Source organism: Pan troglodytes, chromosome 23, assembly GCF_028858775.2.
Source record: "Pan troglodytes isolate AG18354 chromosome 23, NHGRI_mPanTro3-v2.0_pri, whole genome shotgun sequence".
Taxonomy (NCBI): domain Eukaryota; kingdom Metazoa; phylum Chordata; class Mammalia; order Primates; family Hominidae; genus Pan; species Pan troglodytes.
In genome coordinates, this window is record NC_086016.1 from 26,009,304 (window position 1) to 26,036,763 (window position 27,460).

Genomic DNA, 27,460 nt, shown 5'->3' on the forward strand with positions numbered 1-27,460 from the left:
TGTTAATTACATAATTACAGTTTTGCAGAAGATTGGCATAGACAGGCCCTGGACCCCAGCTGACTCCTAAGAAGCATTCACCCTGACTGGTGGGTGTCCTGGAGGGACTTGCTCGGGCAAGCCTTTCAGGGTGGATGGAGAGTGGTGCTGAATGTAGGTAGTCTGTTAGGTGGAGGTTGGTTAAAAGCATCCACTGTTATGTGCATGTCCATGTGTATTGCTGATTGTTTAGTTCGAAGTAGACTCACTTAGTCTCTGTAAATTTGTTCCCACTATTCTTTGAAGAGTTCTGTACCTGGAGGGACAGAGGTAGCTGGGATCCAGCCCTGGTCAGCTGGTTCTTGGGGGCCTTTTTGTATGATAAGTCAGATGACGGTAGAAGATAACTGAATGGGGCTTCATTTGAGCTTCTCAGTCTTAAAGAAGTTCCTTAAGACCTCCAAGGTAGGTAGATTCTTGGATTAGTCAAGGGATGCTTCCTGAGGGTGGCATGTCTTCAGATCTTACCTGTTCAGAACATGAAGAGCAATGTGTGGAAGCCACCTGCCCCAGGAAAGAGCTTCTTGGTGCCCGTGAGTTTTTCTGTTAGAAAATGTTTTAGTCTTTGTCCTGTGGTTGGAGCAATAGTTTTCTAATCAGCAGTTTCTTAGAATATAAGGTCATTAAAGCTGTAATGAAATAACTTTTCATATTAAGCATATTTGCAATTCTGATGGTCTTTCAGCTCACTTTAACTTTTGCTATTTAGGGTAGGAATTATTTTTCTTAATTACAGAGGTCAGACACTAACGTTTTAGTTAAATTAGCAATTGTCTATGCTCATGTGATGAGTTATAGAGTTGGGAGCTCAGCCTCTTGATTCCTAGTCCTGGAGTGCCTGCAGTGAAGCTCTAGGCCTTCTGCCCCCAGGCAGCCTGCTCATACTTTGTCTTTTATCTTATACCTGGAGCTGCTGACTGGGTCTACCTATGCTGTAAATGTTATTCGCTAGGCTTGAACCCTCAGGCATGGCAGTAGTGGTGGGGCAGTTTCTCTCTGTTGGATGCCCAGACTCTCTGCAAACTATTAATACCTCAGGGTGGTCTGTTCTTCTCTGTGCGCTTGGAGTAGGAGTGGTCTTATAAGAACACATGGTGCAGTGCCTTCATTTTCCAGTGGTGGACAACACTAGACTGGCTCAAGGGCCTGCAGCAGAGGCCAGCCTGGAAGCCAAGTATCCTGCTGGCTGCTTGCTGAGGCTTCAAGGTCTAGTTGTCACTTCTGTTCTGTTTTGTTCACAGGCAGTTTCATCCGGTGATGAGAAAGAGGGGTTGAAACACCCTGGGCTGATACTGAAATATTCCACTTATAAGAACTTGGCCCAGCTGGCAGCCCAGCGGGAGGATCTGGAGACAGCCATGGAGTTCTACTTAGAGGTGTGGTTTTGGCAGTGCTTAGCTACCTTGGTGTTTTGAAAGCTCTTGGTGGAGGGGATGAGGTTGGGGTCTTGTGGGCCAAAAAGAAGAGTTTGTAGTGGTGGATCACCAAGCTATAGTACCCAAGGCTCTAGGGTAGGTCCATAGGTGATAACAATTAGTACTGACCAGGCCTGGAGAGCAGGGGCTGGGGCAGAGCACATGCTTGGATGCAGAGGCCTGCATGTGAATTCTTCCTTTGCTGCTCAGTGCACGTGTGGCTGTGAGTGAGTTATTCAGTCTCTTGGTATCTCTAGGTCTACACCAATATAGTGGTAATAATAAAAAAGAGCATAGTTGTGAAAGTTAAATGAGTTGGTATGCATAATAGTATCAAAAACAAAGTCTGAAACTGAGCATTCAATATATTAATACTTCCAGTCATAATAGTATTGCTGTTATTTCATGTTACTATCAGTCTGTCTCTGGGCACCTCTAAAGCACCAGCCACTGCGTTGTTTGCTTCCTATGCATACACTAATCCTCATGCCATCTTGCAAGGAAGGAGTCTTTATCCTCACTTTAGTGATGAGGAAATGGAGGCTCAGGATCATTCTGCTAATCAGTGTTGCAGCAGGGATGTGAACCAAGGTTTGTCTTCAAAGTACATGAGTTTTCTTGAATCCCATAAGACTCTCATTTTTTCAAATTGTTTTAAAGACAGGGTCTCAGTCTGTTGCCCATGCTGGAGTGCAGTGGCACAATCAGGGCTCACTGCAGCCTCGACTTCCCAGGCTCAAACGATCCTCCGACCTCATGCCCCCAAGTAGCTGGGACTATAGGCATGCACCACCACCACACCCAGCTAACTTTTTGTATTTTTAGTAGAGATGGAGTTTCGCCATGTTACCCAGGCTGCTCTCGAACTCTTGGACTCAAGCATTCTGCCCACCTCAGCCTCCCAAAGTGGGATTACAGGTGTGAACCACCATGCCTGGCCATATTTTCTTTTCTTTCTTCTCCTTTTACTTATTAAATATGTAAGGAATACAGATATTCAGATTGACAAAGTATATCAAGACAATGGGGAAACTGAGGCAGGAGGATCACTTGAGGCTAGGAGTTTGAGACAAGCCTGGATAACATACTAAGACCGTGTCTCTACAAAAAAATTGAAAATTAGCTAGGTGTGGTGATGTGCCTCTGTAGCCTCAGCTACTCATGGAGCTGAGGTGAGAGGATTGCTTGAGCCCAGAAGTTTGAGGATGCAGTGAGCTATGATCACACCACTGCACTCTTGCCTGGGCAGTAGAGTGAGACCCAGTCTCAAAAAAGAAAAATTTTTTAAAAAAATTCTAAGTTAAATAACTTGGTCCCTGTAACTTTTTATATGCCATTATCACTCTAGATCTTGGAAACGTGCGACTCCAGGAAAGATGAGCTGGCATTACTTGTCAGTTATAAGATAGTCATGGCACTTTGGCCATTTCCCTGGGAAGTTCAAGTGGCTGTGCCAGTGCCGTGCTCCTCCCGTCCCCGGGGTGCATATTCAAGGAGAGATCTGACTGTGTGTGTGTGTGTGTGTGTGTGTGTGTGTGTGTGTGTGTGTGTGTGTGTGTGTGTTTGCCCTCTGCTTGTGTTGCTTCCAGGCAGTGATGCTGGACTCCACAGATGTCAACCTCTGGTATAAGATTGGACATGTGGCCCTGAGGCTCATCCGGATCCCCCTGGCTCGCCATGCTTTTGAGGAAGGGCTGCGGTGCAATCCTGACCACTGGCCCTGTTTGGATAACCTAATCACTGTCCTGTACACCCTCAGTGATTACACAAGTGAGTCATGCTTTGATGCTTTCTTCCATGTACCAGTGGTTTTTGGAACAGCAGAGGAAAGGCAGTTTGGGTAAACTGAAAGCCAAAGTTAACACTGAAGGGGTTTGCCAGACTGTCAGGGAGAATGGCAATGTTCTTAGATTTCTGCTTTATTCCGCATCTCTTTCTTGATTTGTTAAATGCCTTGTAGTAATAAAGTAGCATGTTTTCTGAATGATTTTACTTTTTTTTTTTTTTTTTGCTTTGCAAGGTTTTGTTTGCTTGACAGAAGAAGTGGCTATCTTATTTCCTCCCTGCACTGTCCCATTTTGTGTGTCTTAGTCTGTTTGGGCTGCCATTAAAAAAAAATACCATAGATTGGGTGGCTAAAACAGCAGAAATTGTCTGGGTATGTTGGCTCACGCCTGTAATCCCAGCACTTTAGGGGGCCAAGGCAGGCAGATCACTTGAGCCCAGGAGTTTGAGACCAGCCTGGGCAACATGGTGAAACCCTGTCTCTTCAAAAAATACAAAAATTAACTGGACTTGATGGTGCGTGACTGTCATCCCAGCTACTTGGGAGGCTGAGGTGGGAGGATTGCTTCAGTCTGGGAGGTCGAGGCTGCAGTGAGTCGAGGTTGTGCAACCGCATTCCTGTCTGGGTGACACAGTGAGACCCTGTCTCAAAAACAAAACAAAACAAAAATAAATATTATCTAAATCAGATGTGGGTAAGACTTGAGGTACAATTTGTCCTGAGACAAAATTCCTCTCCAGTTGTAAACTTGTGAATACAGATAAATTAATGTGCTTCCAAAATATAATGGTGGGACAGATATAGGACAAACATTTCCATTCCAACAGGGAGAAATAGGAAAGCAGGAAAGTGTGATGGGTCCCAAAACTTAGCAAACTTAGCAAGGCAAATTTGAGGTCCTGAGGCTCAGGAATAATTCTCTTGAACCTGATGCTCCGCCCTTGATGCCCACTGAGGTGGCAACATCACCCTCATGGTACGTGGGTGGAGGGACAAGCCCCACCCTTTTGGCTGGGCAAGGGCTCTACCCCTAAGATGCTAGGTTGAGACATCCTGGCCTATGCAAACTGGAGAAGTAGCCCCACCCTTTAAGGAACTAGCCCTAGCCTCTTGGTCTGTGATGGGAGTGGCGGCTCGGATGATCTTTGAATCATCTTTGAGGGTTCTTCTTCCCTTTCCTTGAAAGATAACATATATTCTTGACTTTCTTTCATTCTTTCTCATTTTTTTCTGTTCCCGTTAGTCCCCATTAGCAGTGTTTCTGCCAGTATAATCCCACCTTTCTGGCTTCTGAGATACCTGATTAAATCTGTGGTTCATGCCCGCACTGATCTTATAAGAAAATTGTTGGTCAGTCACACTCATAGTGTTCTCAGAACAAACTTTCTCAATTTTTGCAATATGGATAGACAGAATTTTCTAAATCTTTAAGTTCTGGTTCCTTTTTGCTTAACAATGCCCTCTTATTTTCTCTATTTTAGCATTTCACTATAAGCAGTCAGGAGGAACTGGGCTATGTCTTTAATGCTTTGCTTAGAAGTCTCAGCAAAATAGCCAATTTTATTGCTCACAAGTTCTACCTTCTACCAAACACTAGAACATAGACGTAATTCAGCCAAGTGCTTTGCTACTTTATAACAAGGATCACCTTTTCTTCATTGTCCAATAGCATGTTCCTTATTTCCATTTGAGATCTCAGCAGAAATGCCCTTGATGTTTATATTTCTACCAACATTCTGTACATGATTATTTATTCTCTAGTAAGATGGAAGCCGTCTCTGTACCTCTTCTCTTCTTTCTGAGCCCTCATCAGAATCACCTTTTTTTTTTTTTTTTTGAGATGGAGTCTCTGTCACCCAGGCTGGAGTGCAGTGGTGCAATCTCAGCTTATCGCAAGCTCCACCTCCCAGGTTCATGCCATTCTCCCGCCTCAGCCTCCAAAGTAGCTGGGACTACAGGCACCCACCACCAAGCCCGGCTAATTTTTTGTTTTTTATTTTTAGTAGAGACAGGGTTTCACCGTGTTAGCCAGGATGTTCTTGATCTCCTGACCTCGTGATCCGCCCGCCTTGGCCTCCCAAAGTGCTGGGCTTATAGGCGTGAGCCACTGCGCCCAGCCCAGTATCACCTTTAACAATCCTTACATACCAATATTCACTTTTTCCAGTGTACACCTCGAAACTCTTTAAGCTTATACCCAGTTCTAAAGCTCTTTCCAACACCAGGTGTGGTAGCTACAGGTAGCATGCCTGTAGTCCCAACACTCTAGGAGGCTGAGATGGGAGGATCGCTTGAGCCCAGAAGTTCAAGAACAGCCTGGGCAAGATAGTGAAACCCCATTTAAAAATACTTTTTTTTTTTTTTCATTAACTGGGTAGGGTGGTGCACACCTGTAGTCCCAGCTACTTCGAAGGATCACCTGAACCTAGGAGTTAGAGGTTACAATGAGCCATGATTGTGCCACTGCACTTCAGCCTGGGCGACAGAGCGAGACTCTGCCTCAAAAAAAAAAAAAAATTTGTTTCCACATTTTTAGGTATTTGTTACAACAGCAGCCCACTTGTTGGTACCACTTTCTGTCTTAGTTAGTTCATGCTGCTATAATAAAATATGATAGATTGGGTAGCTTAAACAAGAATTTATTTCTCCCAGCTCTGGAGGCTGGAGAGTCTTTTTTTCTCTTCCTTTTAAAAAGACAAATAGGAACAGGATAGAATGTGTTGAGATAGATGAGGCCTTGCTCAACCTTCTCACCTCCAGTTCTTGTTCTCCATAACCACTTTTTAAATCTTTTTAATTGAGGCAAAACATACATACAATAAGGTACATAAATCTGAGACCTGTCAGTTTGTATATGTGAAAACATGTCAAGATACAGAACATGTGCAGCGCCCCAGAAGGCAGGTTACTTTGGGTCCCTTCCACTTTTTACAACCTCCTAAGGCAACCTTGATTTCTCCTTTTTGTCACCAAAGATGAACTTTGCCTGTTGTTGAACTTTCTCTAGGTAGAGTCAGGAAGCGTGTAGCGTGTGCTTTCCTCAGGCTGGCCCCTTCTGCTTGTCATCCTGTTGGTGAGCGCACCCATGTGGGGCACAGCAGTCTCTATGTCTTGTTATTTTGTGTGGTCTATTATGTGCATTTGCACAATGTAGCCATTCTGTACATGGGCATTTGGGTTATTTCCAGATTTGTGTTCTTAGTCATAACCTGCTATGAACATTCTTGTATATGTCTTTTAGTGAACATATGCACTCGTTCTGTAGGTTGCCCCTCATTTCACTCCCACCAGCAGAATATGATAGTTGTACAGGGCTGTGTTTTGACTCTAGCAGTTTCTTCTTCTGGAGGCTTTGAGTCTCTTCTTGGGTGCTCCTCCCACAGTTTGTGACCATCTTTGGGGTTCAGCCTTCCTTCCTCAACTGACTTCTTTAGTTCTTTGCACCCCTCTCTCATTGTAGAAGAAGTTATGCTTGGTAAACTCAAGTCTTTGTGGGAAGATTTAGGTTGGAGTATTGTATTAGGGTTCTCCAGAGAAACAGAACCAATAGGATGTATGTACATATATAGAAAGAGATTTATTGTAAGGAATTGGCTCATGTGGTATTGGTAGCTGACAAGTTCCAAGATTTACAGGGTGAGTCAGCAAGCTGCAGACCCAGGAGTGATGGTGTATAGTTCTAGTCCAAGTCCAAAGGCCTGAGGACCAGGAGAATTGATGGTATAGTTTCAGTCTGTAGGCTGGCCGGCCCAGGAAGAGCTGATGTTTTGGTTTTAGTGAGAAGGTAGAAACCGCCCCCCCCAATGTCCCAGTTCAAAGGTAGTCAGGCAGAAAAATTCTCTTATGCGGGGGAAGGTCAGCCTTTTTGTTCTGTTCAGGCCTTCAACTGATTGGATGAGGCCCTCCCACATTAGGGAGGGCGATCTGCTTTACTCAGTCTACTGATTTAAATGTTAATCTCATGCAAAGACACCCTCACAGACACACCCAAAATAATATTTGGCCAAAGTCTGGATATGCTGTAGCCCAGTCAAATAGACACATACAATTAATCATAACAGGGACTGAAATGATACATACACCTGTGAGAGCCCTGATAGATTTGACAGTCATTTAAAACAAAAAATTAAAGCAGCATGTTAAATTGACTCTCAGTGGCATTTTATGTATTTGATATGAGTAGGGAGGGATGCTGCTGGGTTAAGGCCTGCGTACTGCCTCTTGTTCTGAGATTTCCCAGGCCTTCCCTCTGCAGGACTGTAGGGTGGCTAGTGAGTTTAGCTTAATGCAGCTAATGTGCCTACTGAGAACCAGCATCATCCAAGTGCTCAGTGCCTTCTGGGTTTTCTCTCTGGAAGTCACTGATGGCTACCCTTCAGGTTTCATGTGGTCTCAGAGAAACCATGTCCCTTATTTGTCTGATGCAGGCACCTTTGGACCATCTATTGAGCAGCGTGGACTGTGCTGGGATTGTACAGACCTCTGCTTGCTCACAGGCTGCACAGCCTTTGTGCACCTTGGGGCGTGTGGCCCTGCTGAGCATTGTGGCCAGTCTGTGCTCTCTCCTCCCAAGCACACTAGGAGCGCATCACTTTCTCCTCTCCCAAGGCTTCCATGCGCAGATTTCTACTTCTGCTCTGGTTTTCCTCTGTGTGTTGCTTCTCACTCCTAGGTGCTTCATTTTCTAGTTATTCTTGATAGGAGTGACTTGCAGTCTACCTGCAACAAACTGAGAAGCTGGGCAGGGCATGATAGTGGTCCCAGTGCCCGGGCAGAGCTGGCACCCTGCTGCAGTGTTGTGTTTCTCTGTGTGTTCACTGGTGAGACCTGGACTGTTCCCAATTACAAGTGCTGAAAGCTTTTGTAATTTATATCATAGTTCTGCTTTGTGAATCCATGCCATCCCATTTTTTTCTGTGTGTTTACCTGTTACTGTCTCCATTCCTGGAGGAGCTGGAGTTGGCACAGGCTTTCCAGATCAATAACTTGAGGATGCTCATTATGACATTAACTTGAGTGATGTACATGTCTTAAATTGTAGGCAGTAGCTTTAATAATAGGTTTTTTTTTTAAAAAAGGAGGAAAATTGGAAAATACAGGTAAACAAAATTCAATAAGTTTTATGTGTATAACGGAGTCACACTATGTGACCTCTTTTGTCTCCTGCTTCTTCCCAGTACTGTATCTTGGCCTTCTTTCTGGTCAGTAAGCACACTCCTTGACCATTTATGTAGTGGCTGCTTGGCAACCTATTGTGTGGAATTGGACATACTTTATTTAACCAGGTGCCATGGTGGGACAGAGTGGTTTTGAGATTTTTTTTTTTTCCTTGAAACAGGGTCTCACTCTATTGCCCAGGCTAGAGTACGGTGGTATGATCACAGCTCACTGCAGCCTCTACCTCCTGGGCTCAAACGATTCTCCCACATCAGCCTCCTGAGTAGCTGAGACTGCAGGTACACACCAACGTGCCTGACTAATTTTTGTATTTTTTGTAGAGATGGGGTTTCATCATGGTGCCCAGGCTGGTCTCCAACTCCTGGGCTCAAGCAATCTGCCCAACTCGGCCTCTAGAGTGTTGGGATTATAGGCGTGAGCCCTGTGCCTGGCTATTTCCAGATTTTTTGAAGGCTGTTTTCCAATTAGCCAATAGATAATCACTGTGAGCCCTGTTGGATTTTTGCAGTAGTTTCTAGAGGTGGGCTTCCCAGGTTATCGAGGATCTGTGTGTAATTGCCTATGGTCCTCCAAAAAGATCCTACGGTCTGTCCTCTGCCAGAATCTTTGGGTCTGCTCACCTTGCAGTGCCCAGTCTACTCTGGGTCTTATTACTAACCTGACTGAATTAGTTAAAGTGGTATCTCATTATTTTTTACCAGGCATTTCTTTGATTCTAGGAGCAGGATTTTCCTGATGTTAACTGGCAAGGCCAGAGCTTCTGAGTGCGGTCTCAGAAGTCATAAACTGTCTCTTTCCCCGCCAGCATGTCTGTACTTCATCTGCAAAGCTTTGGAGAAGGATTGCCGGTACAGCAAAGGGCTGGTCCTCAAGGAGAAGATTTTTGAGGAGCAGCCTTGTCTCCGGAAGGACTCTCTCAGAATGTTCCTCAAATGGTAAGTCCTGCCTCTTCCCATGCCATGTGTGCACGCTTACTGTGTGGCTGGTGAAGGTCAGGAGCACACCACATTCTCCCCTCAGGTCCCATGGATGGAGCCCCTGTGCTCTGGGGCTTCATGCCCTGCTGCAGCCCCTGATCTAGTGAACTGACCTTGGACTGCCTTGTTGATCACCCACCTCTACCTAATCTTGGCAAGGCCTCCTCAGGCTGCCTGCTGCCCGCCTCTCCTGCTGTCCTGCCAGCTTTCAGTGTTCGCTAGCTCTCCTCTGGATGCTTGGGGCAGCCTGCTGCCCAGCTTGCCTCCTGCCTTTCCCCTTCCCAGGGTTTTGTTCTCAGTGCTGCCCGAGTTCAGTGTCCCAAACATGCCTCTGATCATGTGCCACCCCTGCCTTGCCTCCAGGACATAGCCCATGCTCAGTTGCATTACCAAAGAGGTTCTTTGCAGCCTGACCCCATAGTTCTCCCACCTCACCTCCTGCTTTTCCCTCCCAGGCTCCTTTTGTTAAGACTGCCCCAAGTCCCTTGCAGTTTCCAGGCGTGGTACCATTGTGTGGCATCCTGTCTTCTCAACCTGGCTCCCACTACGCTCTAAACTCTCATGCCATCTTCCCACCTCTCCACCTGTCCCGCCATTGCCCCTCCTTTGCCAGGTGTCCTCCCACAGACACACTTCTGAGGTGACCCAAGAATACCTGCCCCTCCTGCCCAGACTGTCCTGATGCCTGCCAGCAGGGCCACACCTCAGAGCTGCTCACTTACGAACTTATCTGTTTCTCAGGTCACCTCTCTGTTGCTTTCTGAGCTCTAGCTGCCCTTCCCCACAGCCCTCCAGCCCAGCCAACTCCTTTTGCCCTCTGGTCTTCCTTGGCCCTGGAACACACCTGTAGGGGTTGATTAGTAGTGATTTATCTTGGCGTCTATCCCCTGTGAGCCTGTCCCTCTCCTGAAGGAACTACCTGTTGGCAGAGATAGGAACTGAGGGAACATCTGTCATGAGGGAGCTAACCTTGAGGGAGACAGATAAGAAGCACATGAAACAGATAAATTCATGAGTAGCTCTGAGGTGTAACCCTGCTGGGAAGTACCAGGACAGTCTGGGCAGGAGGGCAGGTGAGGTTAGGTCGCCTCAGAACTGTGTCTGTGGGAGGACACGTAGGGCCTCCAAGCCCCTGCCCTTTCTGTATTTTTGGGTCGTGATACACTTTGGTGAGCTTCACTTTTCCGATGACTTTTTGTTGGCATGGGCAGTATAGGATAGTTACATTCTTTTAAGATTTTCTAATAATAATTGAGAGAAAGATTTTATTTTTCTGTGGCTTTTCAGATATTATTGTGATACTGTTAATACATATGAAAACTCTTTCTCTGCCCAGTTTTGAATTGTCAAAGGAACAAAGAATATTAGTCATTTCTAGTGTATGTGGGTATTAAGAAGGCTATTTACTGCCCTACCCAGGCCAGACTGAAGTGGTTATTTTATTTATAGGAAGAAAAATACACATTAAAAGGTATTAACCTAAATGCATTTTTGTGTGTAAAATTTCAGCCTCAGTTTTAGTTTGTAACATGATAATTTCTCCCTGTCTCACATGCTTTTAGTGACATGTCGATTCACGATGTTTCGGTGAGTGCAGCTGAGACACAGGCGATTGTAGATGAGGCCTTGGGGCTGCGAAAAAAGAGGCAAGCGCTGATTGTGCGGGAGAAGGAGCCGGACCTGAAACTTGTGCAGCCCATTCCTTTCTTCACGTAGGTTGTCTAGCGTCTCTGGGAGTGCTGGGTCGGCCAGTAGGCCCTGGTGTGGGATGCTGCCCTGCACAGGAGGGAGAGACCTTGAGGCTTGATCCTGGGTTGGTGGTATGAATGGGGGCTGGGTGCACAGTGGCCAAATGGTTGGAGGTGCATGCTTACTTGATTACTAAGAAGCAGGTCAGCTCTCTCTCAAGTACCTCCAGTCTCAGTCCCTTTTTGCTGTTGCTGTTCTTGACCCCAGCCACCTGCCACATTCCTGTAAGGCCCTTCTCAGCCTGCCCTATCTAGAGGGCGAATGGAAACTAACATTTGCCAAGCACTTGCCAGGAGGAAACTGATGTTCGGAGTACTTAAATGGGGAGCCCAGAGACAGTCCCGGGTCTGGGCTTCTCCGCTCTCAAGTCCATGTTTTCTCTCTAGGGCCACGTGGGGAGCCCTGCGAGATGGGCCTCAATATAGTCCTTGCCAGCCCCATGATGTGAGAGTCTCTCTCTCTCTCCAGGAAGGGCAAATTGGTATTGGCGGTTCCCTGGAGTTGGGATAGTTTAGTTCCTTAGCGAGCTCTGGAATTCAATTTCTGTATTTAAAATTCTGACATTGAATCTTTAAGTTTAGCATGACTTAGCAGTAGCATTCCATTTCTACTCCCCACCCCCTACCTCCACCCCTGTCTGCCTACTCTGAGGGAGCTCTGGCCTGGATCAGACTGACCTGACCTGGGTCCAATCCTGGCACTCCTAATGCTGTGAATTGGATGACTCTGGGGACATTAGGAGCCACTCCCTAGCAACGGGGAGAGCAACATCTCTCTCATAGGGTTGTCATGATAATGACAAAACATGTAGGGCTAGCACAGAGGCAGCACATAGCACCCACTCAGGAAGGGCTGGCTCTGATCCGTATTATTATGACTGGCTGTGAGTTTCAGCATGTAGAATTTCCCAGAAATATTTCCATACCCGAGCACCGAGATGGCCAGGAAGAAAGGGCTGTTCTTCAGGCTGCTCTAGGACTCCTGTCTGGTGCCCTTTCTTGTATTTTGTCAGCTGGATTAGAGTCCTCCCATCTGAGTGTGTGCTCCCCAACTACAGAGGGTTGGGGTTTTGGAAGGGCCCTGGGGTGCCTCCCTGTTACAGTGAAGGAGGAAAAGGCCTGAGAACACTAGAAGGGATTGTGGTGATGTGACTGGAGAACAGAGGGCTGGGAACTGGCGCCGTGGCCACCCTCCATGGTGTAGGGGGAGGGCTAAGTAGAAGCAGGAGGGAGAAGTAGAAGCAGGAGGGAGTTAGGCTCAGTAGTTAAATTTGGGATTTGGTCATTAAAGGAAGAGTGTAGATTCCCTCTCTGGTAGCAGAGGACATGATGCTTTTATAGTAATCTCCATCTATTCCGGGGGTCAGCAAAACTTTTCCTTTAAAGAGCCAGAGAGTAAACATACTAGCCTTTGTGGGCCATGTACAATTTATGTTGTATATTTTCTTCTTTTTCTTTCTTTTTTTTTTTTAAACAATGCTTTAAAAATGTGTAAACTAGCCGGGCGTGGTGGCTAACGCCTGTAATCCCAGTACTTTGGGAGGCTGAGGCAGGAGGATCACTTGAGTCAAGAGTTCAAGACCAGCCTGGGAAGCATAGTGAGACCTCATATCTACAAAAAATAAACAAAATTAGCCAGATATGGTGGCACACACCTGTAGTTCCAGCTACTTGGGAGGCTGAGGGGGAGGATTGCTTGAGCCTGGGAAGTCAAGGCTACAGTGAGCTGTGATGGCACCACTGCACTCCAGCCTGGGTGACAGAGCAAGACCTCCATCTCAAAAAAAAAAAAAAAAAGAATTAAAAAATAAAATTTGCTGCAGGGCACAGTTTACCACCCCTGGTTTCCTCAGTGCCTAGTAGGCATGAGCAAGAGCAAGGCACGAGTAAGGGAAATGGTGTATTTAAGGCATTTGACACAACCCAGCCAGTAAGCAAATTCTTCCTGTCTAAATGTAACACTAACTGAAGGCAGGAAAAAGATAGAAGAAATTCTTTCTAGCCCTGGGAGCCTCCATCATTTAGATTCTGGATTTTGAAGCACTGTCCTTTTTTTTCTTTTTTCTTTTTCTTTTTTTTTTTTTTGAGACAGAGTCTCACTCTGTTGCCCAGGCTGAAGTGCAGTGGCACGATCTCAGCTCACTGCAAGCTCTGCCTCCCGGGTTCACGCCATTCTTCTGCCTCAGACTCCCAAGTAGCTGAGACTACAGGTGCCCACCACCACGCCTGGCTAATTTTTTTATTTTTAGTAGAGATGGGGTTTCACCGTGTTAGCCGGGATGGTCTCGATCTCCTGACCTTGTGATCTGCCCGCCTCGGCCTCCCAAAGTACTGGGATTACAGGCGTGAGCCACCGCACCTGGCCAGCACTGTCCTTTTTTTCTTGACACAGGGTCTCACTCTGTTGCCCAGGCTGGAGTGCAGTGGTGCGATCTTGGCTCACTGCAACCTCCACCTCCCAGGTTCAAGCGATTCTCCTGCCTCAGCCTCCCAAGTAATCAGAATTACAGACATGCGCCACCACCCCCGGCTAATTTTTGGTATTTCTAGTAGAAACAGGGTTTCACCATGTTGGTCAGGCAGGTCTCGAACTCCTGACCTTAGGTGATCTACCCGCCTCGGCCTCTCAAAGTGTTGGAAGTACAAGCATGAGTCACCGTGCCCAGCCTGAAGCACTGTTCTTTTATTCCTTTCTCAACACTTCCTGGATGCTGGCTCTGTGCAGGGGACTGTGCTCTGTGCTAGGGGCGCAGTGTGGCAGGGCCTGGTCCCTTGCTACAAGTGATACCAGGAGTAGTCAGTCACCCAGAGAAAGCAGCACATGCCTCAAGCTGATGGGGGCTGTGAGGAGAGAAGCGCAGTGCTGGAAGGCCTCTGAACAAGGTTCCTGCTGCTCTAGGGGTTGGGGAAGGCTGGGTGGTGGAGCTGGGGTCTGACTGAGGCACAGGCATTGGCTAGGCAGAGGGCTATGCTGTGGGAGGGGATGTTGCATCTGGGCAGAAGGAAGCCAGCCCAAAGGCCCAGTGGGATGTAAGAGTGTGATTTTGTTTAAGGAACTGAAAGAGAGCTAATGTAGCAGGATTGCAGGGGGTGGTGTGAGAGGAGGCTGTGCAGCACCATGAGGCCAGGCTGAGCAGTTGGTCTTTAGCCTGAGGCATTAGAAGCAATTAAGGGATGGATAAATGGATACATTGTAGCATACCACGCAGCATAGTAGACAACACACAACCTTGAACCCAACACAACACACAACACGGAATGTGAAATACAAAACAATAGACAGCACACAATATAACACACCACACCATACCACAACAAAACAACAACAGTCTCCTGTTGCCATCCAGCAGGCTCCAGCCCATTTGGTAATCCACTGAGATGCTGCTCCCAATAGGCCCTGCCCATGGTCCAAGTTCTTATAGACCATGTCCCTGTTGGCAGTCCCCCACAGGCTCTCCACATAAAACAGATTCGTGGCAGCAGGGGAGTTCCACAAGTGTTTTAAAGACTTGACCTTCCTGAGGAGGAGTTTTTGAAGTGAGTCAATGGATTTCATACATGCCTAGTTGAGTCTGAAAGTGCCTCAGGCCAAGATGCTTATGGGGCTTCTGCTGCAGTGAGGGGCAGGTGGATGCCAGGTCCCTGGTCCAGCTTTGGCTGCCGCATCTTCAGTTCAGCTGTGTTAGACAAGATTTCATCAGTTATGCCAGTGATGAAACCTTGATCACCTCCCCCACCCCCATGGACATGGCAGCTCCAGGAGCAGCTCTGCCGCCTCTGTGCAGGCAGGCCATTTTCCACTATGCTTGGAGTATTCCTCTGACAGAGTGGTGATCAGGTGTTGTGGCCCTCTCCCTTTAGCTGGAAGTGCCTCGGAGAGAGCTTGCTGGCCATGTACAATCATCTCACCACCTGTGAGCCCCCACGTCCCAGCCTTGGCAAGAGGATTGATTTGTCGGACTACCAGGACCCCAGCCAGCCTCTTGAGTCCTCCATGGTGGTGACGCCAGTTAACGTAATCCAGCCAAGCACTGTCAGCACCAACCCAGCTGTGGCTGTCGCCGAGCCTGTGGTCTCCTACACCTCTGTGGCTACAACCAGCTTCCCACTGCACAGTCCTGGTCTGTTGGAGACAGGCGCTCCTGTGGGTAAGCAGGCCCCCTGAATTTGGCTTCTGGGGAGACCCCGTTCACTGAGCCCAGCAGGAATGAGACTGTTGGGGAGCCCTGCCTCCCTAGAGAGAAGGGTCATGCTGATGCTCATGACTCAAGTGGAAGTGGGAGCCCCCAGCCCTAGAGGAGCCTCTCAGCCTGCTCACAGTGCCACTGCCCGTCAGGGCCATTTCAGCTCTGAAGCCCTGCAGCTAGGAGGACGGGGGATCAGGGATGCAGCTCCTGGTCCTTGACAGTTCCCCCAGGACCATTTAGTGCCTGGCAGCCACATTCTGGCACGAAGGTCGCTCTTAACCACTTGTAATGTGGAAGCTGGCAGAGGTCCCCTCTTCTGGTCCTGCTCTCTTGCTGACTGTGTACATCCTGAGTTCTTTGATCTTAGAAAACAGTCAGCAAAGTTACCAACCACCATATGTTTTATTGATTTTTATTATTGCTAGAGTTGTCAAAAATTTTTGACAAAAGCTCCCGAGCCTTTTCTTGATTTCTGTGTCACTGAAAAAAAGAAAATCTGGCAGATATAGAAGTTTCTGAATAAACATGTACATGGTTGTCTCTTTTTTACTTAATCATACATGACATTCTTCTATTGTCCATATAGTTCACACTGTTCTTTTGCTCTTATCATATTGCTGAGTGCTCAGAGGGTACTGGGTAGGGTCATAGCCACTCATTCTGTCCGTTCTGGGTAACAGAGTGAGACTCCGAAGTTCAGCCAACCAGTGAGGGGATGGGAGGGTAAGGGTGTTGCTTGCTTTGTAGCTGTGGAAAGTAATCTTGAAATCTGGCTTGTGGGTCCTGTGAAGTCAAGAAAGGTGTGAGAGTTAAGGGGTTTCAAATTAATTTTACTCAGGATTCTTTGTTGTTGAAGAAGAGATGGAAGATTTTTTGAATGTCAAAGAGTTTAATGCTAGTGGATTTATAAAAGAGGGAGATTGATGTGTCTGTGTGGTGCATTTTTTTCATCCCTGCCACCGTGTAAGATTTTAATTTGCATTCTTTGTGAAGGTGATATTTCTGGGGGAGATAAATCCAAGAAAGGGGTAAAACGGAAGAAGATTTCAGAAGAGAGTGGAGAAACAGCAAAGCGGCGGTCTGCCCGTGTCCGAAACACCAAGTGCAAAAAAGAAGAGAAAGTAGACTTCCAGGAGCTTCTGATGAAGTTCTTGCCGTCCAGGTACTGTGTATTTTTTCTGATTGTCAGAAACAAACCCACAAAGCTCCAGCATACACCATCAATAACATTTCTCATTCCATTGCCACCCTCTTCTCTGGTCTCCTCCTCTGTGTTCCCATAACATCTGTGCAGATGTCTGAAGCACAAATCTCACTGGAGTAGGATCTTGGATTTTTCTCGCCTCTTCCCACCTCTGAAATTCCTGAAGTCAGGAGCTGTGACTTGTTCATCTTTTTAGAGCTAGAAGCAACATACTCATGTCCCTGTGTATTTACAAGACATCTATTTGTTACTGGGAGGCAGAGGGGTGCTGTGCCTTGGGTGCAGATGCCCTGAAAACCCCATGGAAGGGAGCTTCCCTCCTGCTTTCAGGGAGTCCGTGTCTACTTGATTTGCTCCAGGCTCAGCAGGATTCCCTTGCATTCTGAGAAGGTAGAGGAGGAGCTTGTGAAGTATTCCTGGGTTTCACTCATTCTTAGTGCTTCTCAGGAGCCTAGGGGACAAGCAGGAACCAGGCTCCCCAGAGCTGGGAGGGACTTGGTCCCCAGTGCTTCTTACTTAGGTTTTCATCAGTCCTTCTGCCTTTTTTTTTTTTTTTGAGACAGAGTCTTGATCTTTCGCCCAGGCCGGAGTGCAGTGGTGCTATCTGGGCTTACTGCAAGCTCCACTTCCCGGGTTCATGCCATTCTCCTGCCTCAGCCTCACGCATAGCTGGGACTACAGGTGCCTGCCACTGCGCCTGGCTAATTTTTTGTATTTTTGGTAGAGACGGGGTTTCACCGTGTTAGCCAGGATGGTCTTGATCTCCTGACCTCGTGATCTGCCCGCCTCAACCTCCCAAAGTGCTGGGATTATAGGCGTGAGCCATGGCGCCCGGCCAGTCCTTCTGCTTTTTGTCCTTGCCTGCTCACCTCCTTCAGAGGCTTTAGGATCCTCAATTTCTGAGCCTTCCTGGAGTTTATGGTGCCAGTGGGTTGGTTTCTTAATACTCCCCTTTCTCCTCCCTTAGCTGAGTGGAGAGGCCTCTCTCGGCAGACACCATTCTTCATTTGCACTGGGCCATCTGCCTTCTAACAGTTGGCTGGTACATTTTTTGTCTGCTGGGGCATCCTCGCCTATCTTCTGTCTTTGTGAGTTTATACCTTTTTTACTCCTTCGTTGTTACTGGAATGGAGTTTGGGAGCTAACCATATGTGTTCGATATGCCATCTTTAAACAGGAGTTAAACTATCTGTAGTTCTTTCCCATGACGGTTTATTTCAGTGGTAACAACATCAAAGTGGTGAAGGAGAAGCCAGAAGCTTTAGGTGGATTGAAATTTATTTTACAGCAAGATTCCTAATTTTCTTAATTTGTTGTCTTTCTGAGGTGAAGGTGAAATGCTTAGAAATAATGATTGTTCTCAGTACTTGATGCAGAACCAAAGTGGGGCTGCAGTGCCTTCTGATGAATTTTTCTTAAGGGGTAATACCAGAAGAAAGTTTCTCTTTGGAAGAACTGTAGGATTGTTCTTTGGTTGATGGTGCCAAGAGATTTGAGTGACCCTATATTCCCCTTAGCCCTGCTTTTTACTCCAAGGTCTTGTTCCCTAGTCCCATTTACCTGGAATGGTTTCGACTTTCTTTTTAATCTTTATTTTAGTTGTTGGTTTCGTTTGTGGTTTAGTGTCTGCTCCTTTGTTGTTTATTTTTGTTAGAGATGGGGTCTTGCCCTGTTGCCTAGGCTGGAGTACAGTGGCACAATCATAGCTCACTGTGGCCTTGAACTCCTGGACTCAAGGGATCCTCCTGAATACCCAGGACTACAGGTGCACACCACTATGCCCAGCTAATTTTATTTCTTCTTTTTTGTAGAGATGAGGTCTTGCTATATTGCCCAGGCTGATCTTGAACTCCTGGCCTCAAGCCGTCCTTCTGCCTCCACCTCCCAAAATGTTGAGATTACAATCTTGAGCAACCACACTTAACTTAGTTTCTGCTTCTTTGAATGGTCAAGGCAAGAGCAACATGGTAGCTCGCCTGATGGAGTCACCCTGGGAGTGTGTGCAATACGTGAATGAAGACATTCACAAGTGCCCTGAGTGTTTATGCTGCAGGGGTTCTGGGTTGAGGGAACACCACAAGGTTGGCTGAAATGGGTCCTTGGGAGGAGTGCCTGCCAGGAGAGGCATCCCCAGTCCCGAGACTGGGCCCACCCACAGCTTTGTGAGGAGCCATGGAAGGACCAAGTTCAGATGGGCTTGATGTATCCCCCAAACTCCCACCTATCTATCCGCTTTCCACCTTAGTTGTTGGGCTCCCATGAGGTCCTAGAACACACCAGGTGCTCTTCTGGCCTGTGCCTTTGTACCTGTTCTTGTCCTGCATCTTTGTATTGCAAGCCCTTCTCCTCCTCCAGTGTGTCAGCATGAACATTATCCCCTCTCAAAGGCTTTCTCTGACCCTGCTCTCTAAAGCAGGGCCCTTTTGACCCAAGTCTCAAGCACTCTGTTGTGAGGTGGTCCTTACTTGGGTTAGTTTGTGTACCTGCTTATTGGCTGTGTCTCTCTAGAGGGTAAGCTTACTGCAGGCAGGATCTGCCACATTTAGGGCTGCTGTATTTGGTGCCTAGCACAGTGCCTGGCACATAGCTGGTGCTCGGTAATCATCTGTTGATGAGATGAATGACCGAGACAGGATACAGACCAAATGCTGGCTCATGAGGCCCTGGAGAGAGGCAGAGCCTCCTGGAGGCCTGGGTTCTGGACCCCACCACCCACTTATTTTAGCTGCCTTCTTCCTGACTCAGATTTAGTTTCTCTAACAGGAAGAGTTCAGATGCTTGTGTCAGAACGTGTGTTGTGACTTTGTGATTTTGGCATGTTACATGCAGGTTAAGAAAGCTGGACCCTGAGGAGGAAGATGATTCCTTTAATAACTATGAAGTCCAGTCAGAAGCCAAACTGGAAAGCTTCCCAAGCATTGGGCCTCAAAGGCTGTCATTTGACTCAGCCACATTCATGGAATCTGGTAGGAATCGAGCAGTGTGACCATTCACTTTGGGAATTCTTCTTCCCACTATTCTATAACCTGCTTATGTTTTGTTCTGGGAGAATGGTTCTGGGGTGTTTTTTAGTGTGGCCAAGAGTCTGCCTGGATTAGTCTTGGACCTAAGCCCTGTGGTCAGCTTGGAGGTCTTCTGAAATGTCCAGGCTCATACTTGCTATGCTTTCTTATGGCCAAATTCAGAGACTTCGCTTTGCAAATTGAATCTATATAAGCACACCTGTTGAGTTTGTATCAGTGTATAACTGTTGAGTGAGATTAGTGCACATGGCAGCACTTGGAGGTCTGCCCTTTTGATGTCCACCTTAGATATGGAGATTCAGAGAGGCTCAATCATAGCTGCTGAGGGTTGGAGCCAGGCATTGAACCCAGTAGCCTGATCTCAGCACCACAACGTGGTATCATGTCCACCTGGATCAGATGGTAGAGGGAGGGAACAGTCTTTACTGTCCCAAAGTAAATAGGAGACCCTGGCATGGAAGGTCCTCTTTATTCAAGTCAGGTTGTTCTTGCTCCCCGGGCAGAAAAGCAGGACGTGCATGAGTTCCTGCTGGAGAACCTAACCAACGGGGGCATCCTGGAGCTGATGATGCGCTACCTGAAAGCCATGGGCCACAAGTTCTTGGTAAGGTGGCCTCCAGGCTTGGCGGAGGTCGTGCTCAGCGTCTACCACAGCTGGAGGAGGCACAGCACCAGCCTGCCCAACCCGCTGCTGAGGGACTGCAGCAACAAGCACATCAAGGTTAGGGGGAGCCTCTCAAGGGCTGGTATTGAACTGGGACCAGGGCATGGGGACAGGGATCTTGCATGGGTGTGGGGCTGCTGTTGTGTTTGGCTGCATCTACTTGTGGGCCTGGAACCTGGGTTTTTTGTGGGTGTCGAAGCAGGAAGTCACTGAACCTAGTTTGTGCCTAGAAAGCTCCCTGATGGCTGAGTGGAGGATACACTTAGGGGTGAGAGTGGGCTCAGGGGGCTGTCAGGAGGCTGCTGCCATGCCAGGGGAGCAGTGGCTGAGATCCAGTGGTAATAGTGGGGTGCTGGATTGTGGTTGCAGAGCTGATAGGTTGAACTAGACATGGGATGTGTGAGGGAATGAGAGTCATGGGGAGGGCTTCTCGGGTTGTTTACTGAGTCACAGGAAGCCTTGCCAGGAGAAGCTGGAGGAAAGGGAAACATTTGGTTTGTTTGAGTTGGCAAGGACTGTGACTGAGGCTTTTGTTGTTGTTGTTTGAGACAGGGTCTTGCTCTGTTGCCTAGGCTGGAGTGCAGTGGTGCAGTCACAGCTCACTGCAGCTTCAACCTCCTGGGCTCGGGTAATCCTCCCACCTCAGCCTCCAAAGTAGCTGGAACCACAGCCGTACACCACCACACCTGGTTATAGTCCCAGCTACTCAGGAGGCTGAGGCAGGAGAATGGTGTGAACCCGGGAGGCGGAGCTTGCAGTGAGCCGAGATGGCGCCACCACACTCCAGCCTAGGCGACAAGGCGAGACTCTGTCTCAAAAAAAAAAATTTGTTTTGTTTTGTAGAGATGGGGGTCTCACTATGTTACGATGTTAGGATGTGGTCTTGCCATGTTGCCATGTTGCCCAGACTGGTCTGGAACTCCTGGGCTCAAGTGATCCTGATGCCTTGGCATCCCAAAGCACTGGGATTACAGGCGGGAGCCACCATGCCTGGCCTATGACTATTTTTAACAGATGATAAAACAGCAGAAGCTAAATAGCGTGCTTAGAGAAGCTTTGGGGGCCACCAGCAGTAGGGGGCTGAGCCTCACTGAGCCTTGTCTTCCTGCTGCATTCCACACCCCAGCCTCCTCCACTTGGTGCCTCCTGGAGCTCAAGGGAACACAAGGTGCTCTGGCCCCTTACTCCTGTTGGAGGTGGGACACTGAATGCTGAAGCAGGAGCACCGGGAACATTCAGGGATGCCCGGTGGTCTTTCTGACTTGAGAGCACAGGAGGTAGAGGAGCTTGTAGGTCAGTCATCCCTTGGTGGGCACCCTCCACTGAGTTACCTCGGGGCAACCTCCTGGCAGCTTCTGCCCACCAGGCCATGCTCCCCTGGGGCAGTTGTGAAACAGCAGGAGGAACCAGGGCTTTGATCCCCAGGCAAAGCAGGCTGATGATCACCTTCCAGCTGTGCCCACTGGGCAAGTGCCTTCTCATCACTGAGCCTCAGCTTCCTCAAGTGCCCTGGGAATGGTATACCAGCTGCCCAGAACTTTTAAGGGTTGAGTTCTATAATTTGGATGCAGTGTCCGGCCCAGCACTTGGCAGGTGACAGGGCTGCCTCTTCAACAGGACAAGAACTCTGAAGACCGGTCTCCTGGCCTCTCCCAAGTCTTGTCCCAACATACATCGATGTGGCTATTTTTATGTTCTGGCGAGTAGCCACCGATTATCACTTATGAAATGGCAAGTGGATAGAAAGAATTATATTTTTATCAAAAAGTATAGTTTTGTTTCCTTCCACAGCCCCCTACCCCCCACACTGTGAGAGGCTTTGTGATACTGTTCTTGACCTTCCTGTGTCTGTCCTGCAGGACATGATGCTGATGTCTCTCTCCTGCATGGAACTCCAGCTGGACCAGTGGCTGCTGACCAAAGGCAGAAGCTCTGCAGGTAGGAGGCATTATGTGTTCTGTGGCCAGGCTAATATCTGAACCCCCAGCAGCTGGGAGAAAGCTGAGGCGGGAGACTGAGTCATGGAATTTAGCCTTATATCTATAGTAGGCACGTTTTTTGGGTTGGCTTGTCAGGGTCCCAGGGAAATCTCCTGGATACTCAAGAAGTGGTTAGCAGTAGCTGAGCCCCCAGAGGGAGCCACCTCCCTGCTTTGCTGTTATACAAGATTGAAGGAAGTGGGATCTCAGTTTTGGTGTGACTGTTCAATGCAGTGCTTTATGTATTATGTAGCTTCAGTAATTTTTCTGGTGATATGGATTTTTTTTTTTTTTTTTTTTTTGGTAAGACAGGGTCTTGCTCTGTCACCCAGGCTGGAGTGCAGTGGCATGATCTTGGCTCACTGCAACCTCTGCCTCCCAGGCTCAAGTGATTCTCCCATATCAGCCTCCCGAGGAGCTGGGACTACAGGCGTGTGCCACCATGCCTGGCTAATTTTTGTATTTTTTGGCAGAGATGGGGTTTCACCATGTTAGCCAGGCTGGTCTTGAATTCCTGACCTCTAGTAATCCGCCCACCTCAGCCTCCCAAAGTGCTGGGATTACAGGCATGAGCCACTGGGCCCAGCTTCATTCTGACTTTTAAACCACCACCTGGTGGAATGTAGATATACTCAATGCTGTCTGTAAAATTGCTTCCCCTTGCCCTTGCCCCTGACTCTCGGCAGGGGGCGGGGTCTCTGCATATCTTTGTCTTAACTGGTCCAACCTCTCTGATGCCTGCCACTCAAGGAGCTGTAGGGCTCTGAGGGGCTTAGGGTGCCCCTGGAGATAGGGTGGGTGTGGTTAGGGCCAAGTGCAACTTCTGAGAAGCAGAAGGGCATTAGGATGCTACACATGAAGTTGACTCGTTGGCCTGATGGTTTTTAGTGTCTCCTCGGAACTGCCCTGCTGGTATGGTGAATGGCAGATTTGGACCTGACTTCCCAGGGACCCACTGCCTGGGTGACCTCCTACAGCTGTCATTTGCCTCGTCCCAGCGCGACCTGTTTGAGGATGGTTGGCTGGAGTTTGTGGTCCGTGTTTACTGGCTGAAGGCTCGCTTCCTGGCGCTGCAGGTTAGTTCCATGGTCAGCTGCTTGGGGAGCATGCCCTGACACCCAGCAGGGTGGGCAGAAAACTGACCATGTTGAGGGTGTGTGTGTGTATGTGTGTGTGTGTGTGTGCATGCATGTGTACATGTATAGCACCTGCCCGGGCACTGGGCTTGGCATGAGAAAGTGTGACACAGTGGGGAATTCTCAGCATCTCAGACTTCCAACCATGATACCAATCTGTAAAGCTCTTCAGCATAACCACAGAGCTCTGGAAGGCATTTACTCTGCCTCTACCTCCCCCACTCAAGATTGCCTTGGCATCTTGACTCTTTGCTTATGTTTTCCTGAGAGAGCCCGAGCAAGTGAATAAACAGATACAGAGCTTTCTAGAAGGGAATTATTCACCTGTTTTATGAGAGTTCTGGGAAAGCTTCCCTTCAGAGCCTGGTCTGGAAGGCCAGGATGGATTGGCTGTTACCTAGCACCTTGCACATGGTGGTACTGGTACACTGTGGTAGAATGAGTCAAGAGATTGCCAGGGCCCTGTCAGCAACCATTTAGTCTAAAGAAAGCAACACTGTTTGATGTGAAGAACATTAGTTCTGGAATTAGGACAGGCCTGGCTTCTAATTCTGGCTTTGCTCAAGTGTCCTCAGTGTTTTCATCTGCAACATGGGGTTTATGATATCTCCCCTCACAGAGTTGACATGGACTGTTCATTTAGTCAACAAGTATTTATTGAGCCCAAGCTACATGCCAGGCCTTTCTTAGGGGGTACAGTGTAATTGGTAAAAAACCCACCCTCATGGCTCCACAGTCTAGTGAGATAAGCGGTGTAAAGCATCTGGCACATCATAGTCAGTCTTCTGTTTTGGTCCCCTGACCTGTTTTCCGTCTAACCAGGGAGACATGGAGCAGGCCCTGGAGAACTATGACATCTGCACAGAAATGCTCCAGAGTTCCATCGCCATCCAGGTGGAGGCAGGGGCTGAACGAAGAGACATTGTCATCCGGCTGCCCAACCTCCATAATGACTCCGTGGTTTCCCTGGAGGAGGTGAGTGAGAATTTTCGTTTGTTTGTTTGTTTCCTGAGATGGAGTTTCACTTTTGTTGCCTAGGCTGGAGTGTAATAGTGCAATCTCGGCTCACTGCAACCTACACCTCTGGGGTTCAAGGGATTCTCCTGCCTCAGCCTCCTGAGTAGCTGGGATTACAGGTGCCCGCCGCCATGCCTGGCTAATTTTTTGTATCTTTAGTAGAGACGGGGTTTCACCATGTTGGCCAGGCTGGTCTTGAACTCCTGACATCAGGTGATCCACCTGTCTTGGCCTCTCGCAGTGCTGGGATTACAGGTGTGAGCCACTGTGCCCAGCTGAAAGGTTTTTTTTTTTGTTTTTTTTTTATTGATCATTCTTGGGTGTTTCTCGCAGAGGGGGATTTGGCAGGGTCATAGGACAATAGTGGAGGGAAGGTCAGCAGATAAACAAGTGAACAAAGGTCTCTGGTTTTCCTAGGCAGAGGACCCTGCGGCCTTCCGCAGTGTTTGTGTCCCTGGGTACTTGAGATTAGGGAGTGGTGATGACTCTTAACGAGCATGCTGCCTTCAAGCATCTGTTTAACAAAGCACATCTTGTACCGCCCTTAATCCATTTAACCCTGAGTGGACACAGCACATGTTTCAGAGAGCACAGGGTTGGGGGTAAGGTCATGGATCAACAGGATCCCAAGGCAGAAGAATTTTTCTTAGTACAGAACAAAATGAAAAGTCTCCCATGTCTACTTCTTTCTACACAGACACAGCAACCATCCGATTTCTCAATCTTTTCCCCACCTTTCCCCCCTTTCTATTCCACAAAACCGCCATTGTCATCATGGCCTGTTCTCAATGAGCTGTTGGGTACACCTCCCAGACGGGGTGGTGGCCGGGCAGAGGGGCTCCTCACTTCCCAGTAGGGGCGGCCGGGCAGAGGCGCCCCTCACCTCCCGGACGGGGCGGCTGGCCGGGCAGGGTCTGACCCCCACCTCCCTCCTGGACGGGGTGGCTGCCGGGCGGAGATGCTCCTCACTTCCCAGATGGGGCGGCTGCCGGTCGGAGGGGCTCCTCACTTCTCAGACGGGGCGGCTGCCGGGCGGAGGGTCTCCTCACTTCTCAGACGGGGCGGCCAGGCAGAGTCGCTCCTCACCTCCCAGACGGGGTCGCGGCCAGGCAGAGGTGCTCCCCACATCTCAGATAATGGGCAGCCGGGCAGAGACGCTCCTCACATCCCAGACGGGGCGGCGGGGCAGAGGCGCTCCCCACATCTCAGACGATGGGCGGCCGGGCAGAGACGCTCCTCACTTCCTAGATGGGATGGCGGCCAGGCAGAGACGCTCCTCACTTTCCAGACTGGGCAGCCAGGCAGAGGGGCTCCTCACATCCCAGACGATGGCGGCCAGGCAGAGACGCTCCTCACTTCCCAGACGGGATGGCGGCCTGGCAGAGGCTGCAATCTTGGCACTTTGGGAGGCCAAGGCAGGCGGCTGGGAGGTGGAGGTTGTAGCAAGCCGAGATCACGCCATTGCACTCCAGCCTGGGCACCATTGAGCACTGAGTGAACGAGACTCCGTCTGCAATCCCGGCACCTCGGGAGGCCGAGGCTGGCGGATCACTTGTGGTTAGGAGCTGGAGACCAGCCCGGCCAACACAGCGAAACCCTGTCTCCACCAAAAAAATACGAAAACCAGTCAGGCGTGGCGGCATGCGCCTGCAATCGCAGGCACTCGGCAGGCTGAGGCAGGAGAATCAGGCAGGGAGGTTGCAGTGAGCCGAGATGGCAGCAGTACAGTCCAGCTTCGGCTTGGCATCAGAGGGAGACCGTGGAAAGAGAGGGAGAGGGAGACCGTGGAAAGAGAGGGAGAGGGAGACCGTAGGGAGAGGGAGAGGGAGTGAAAGGTTTTAAATGGTATTTTTTAGTCAAAGGTTTCTTGTGATTTGGCATAGTTAGCCCAGGGTTGACCTGTTTCTGAGGAACAAGAGAGCTTCCCATATGCTGAGTGGGGCCTCTGTTGGGAAGACAGGAGAGGCCTGGGAAAGGCTGCTCTAGTACACTGGGACACTGCAGATCCTTGGTGGAAAGCAGGTGTGGGAGCTCTCACCAGCACTATTTAGAAGCAGTCATTGCTCTGCTCTCCTGGCTATGTGTGGCAGCCACCCCAGTGGAACTGGAAGGAAATATCAGCTGGAGCAGACCAGTATTGGGCTGGCCATGGGGTTGAGTCAGCAGTGTGTGGCCTATATGCCAAGTTCCACCCAGGTGCCACTTTATTCATTGTGCAGCTCCAGACCCTGCTGCAGTTCTGCATCTGTGACATGTCCACACTGGCTGAAAGTGGCCTTCAGACTCTCCTAGAGTTATTTCAGGGACAAGTACAAGTACAGGGCTGTCTACATGCCAGGGCTTCATCAGGTCCTGCATGTAGCGTATGACAACCTCTGGTCCAGGCTTGCTGAGTCTCTGACAACCCGATGTTCCGCGGTTCTGCAAGACTGGTTCGCTGAACTGTGACCACAAGGCTGTCCAGCTATCTTGGTGGATGCTTTCCTGGAACTCCTCTGCTTCTGAGTAGTTTTTGGTTTTTGATGTGCTTGTTTTTTAAAGAATTGGATGCCTAGCCATTAATAGAAATACTTTTAACACATACGTTTAGTGTAAACACTGATGTATGAAGGAGGAATCTAATTTTTTTTGGGCTGGAACATAGTCTAATTTTTATTCTCCTCATCCAAGTCTGATAAAAACAAACACTGTCCAGATTCGGTGGGGCAGGGGCTGAGGGGTTTACCCTCATACGGCATTGCCGGGCCTTTTTCAGATTGATAAGAACCTGAAGTCGCTGGAGCGGTGCCAGTCCCTGGAGGAGATTCAGCGGCTGTATGAAGCAGGCGACTACAAGGCTGTTGTGCATCTGCTCCGCCCCACTTTGTGCACCAGTGGGTTTGACCGGGCCAAACACCTGGAGTTTATGACTTCCATTCCTGAGAGGCCAGCCCAGCTGCTTCTGCTGCAGGTGTGTGCTGCCAGTGTCCCTCACACCCACTTGCACCTTCTCTCCTTGCTTGTTTGTGTTTATTCTCTGGAGGTTCTGCGGTAGTTCTTAAGAATGTATAGCTAGAAGAGAGTGGATGTCAAAACCACTAAGCCCCCAGGAAGATGTTAGTCAGAAG

At 48.7% G+C, this 27,460-nt stretch overlaps 1 protein-coding gene across 17 annotated transcripts in view; it reads left to right on the forward strand.

Moving 5' to 3' along the window:
* The window catches only part of CABIN1 (calcineurin binding protein 1), a 166,015-nt gene that overhangs the window by 28,580 nt on the left and 109,975 nt on the right, over positions 1 to 27,460 (forward strand). For 12 of the 17 annotated variants that reach the window (XM_016939804.4, XM_016939808.4, XM_063808360.1 and 9 more), the window contains exons 5-16: positions 1,281 to 1,415; positions 3,044 to 3,224; positions 9,224 to 9,353; positions 10,958 to 11,107; positions 15,005 to 15,291; positions 16,324 to 16,492; positions 19,364 to 19,500; positions 20,061 to 20,278; positions 22,081 to 22,159; positions 23,089 to 23,276; positions 24,159 to 24,311; positions 27,109 to 27,303. In XM_016939804.4, the coding sequence (XP_016795293.3) occupies positions 1,281 to 1,415; positions 3,044 to 3,224; positions 9,224 to 9,353; positions 10,958 to 11,107; positions 15,005 to 15,291; positions 16,324 to 16,492; positions 19,364 to 19,500; positions 20,061 to 20,278; positions 22,081 to 22,159; positions 23,089 to 23,276; positions 24,159 to 24,311; positions 27,109 to 27,303 (2,022 nt within the window). Of the gene's footprint in view, positions 1 to 1,280; positions 1,416 to 3,043; positions 3,225 to 9,137; positions 9,354 to 10,957; positions 11,108 to 15,004; positions 15,292 to 16,323; positions 16,493 to 19,363; positions 19,501 to 20,060; positions 20,279 to 22,080; positions 22,160 to 23,088; positions 23,277 to 24,158; positions 24,312 to 27,108; positions 27,304 to 27,460 lie in introns of those variants that run through there. The other 5 variants (XM_016939811.4, XM_063808363.1, XM_016939810.4 and 2 more) reach the window with 3 other exon arrangements.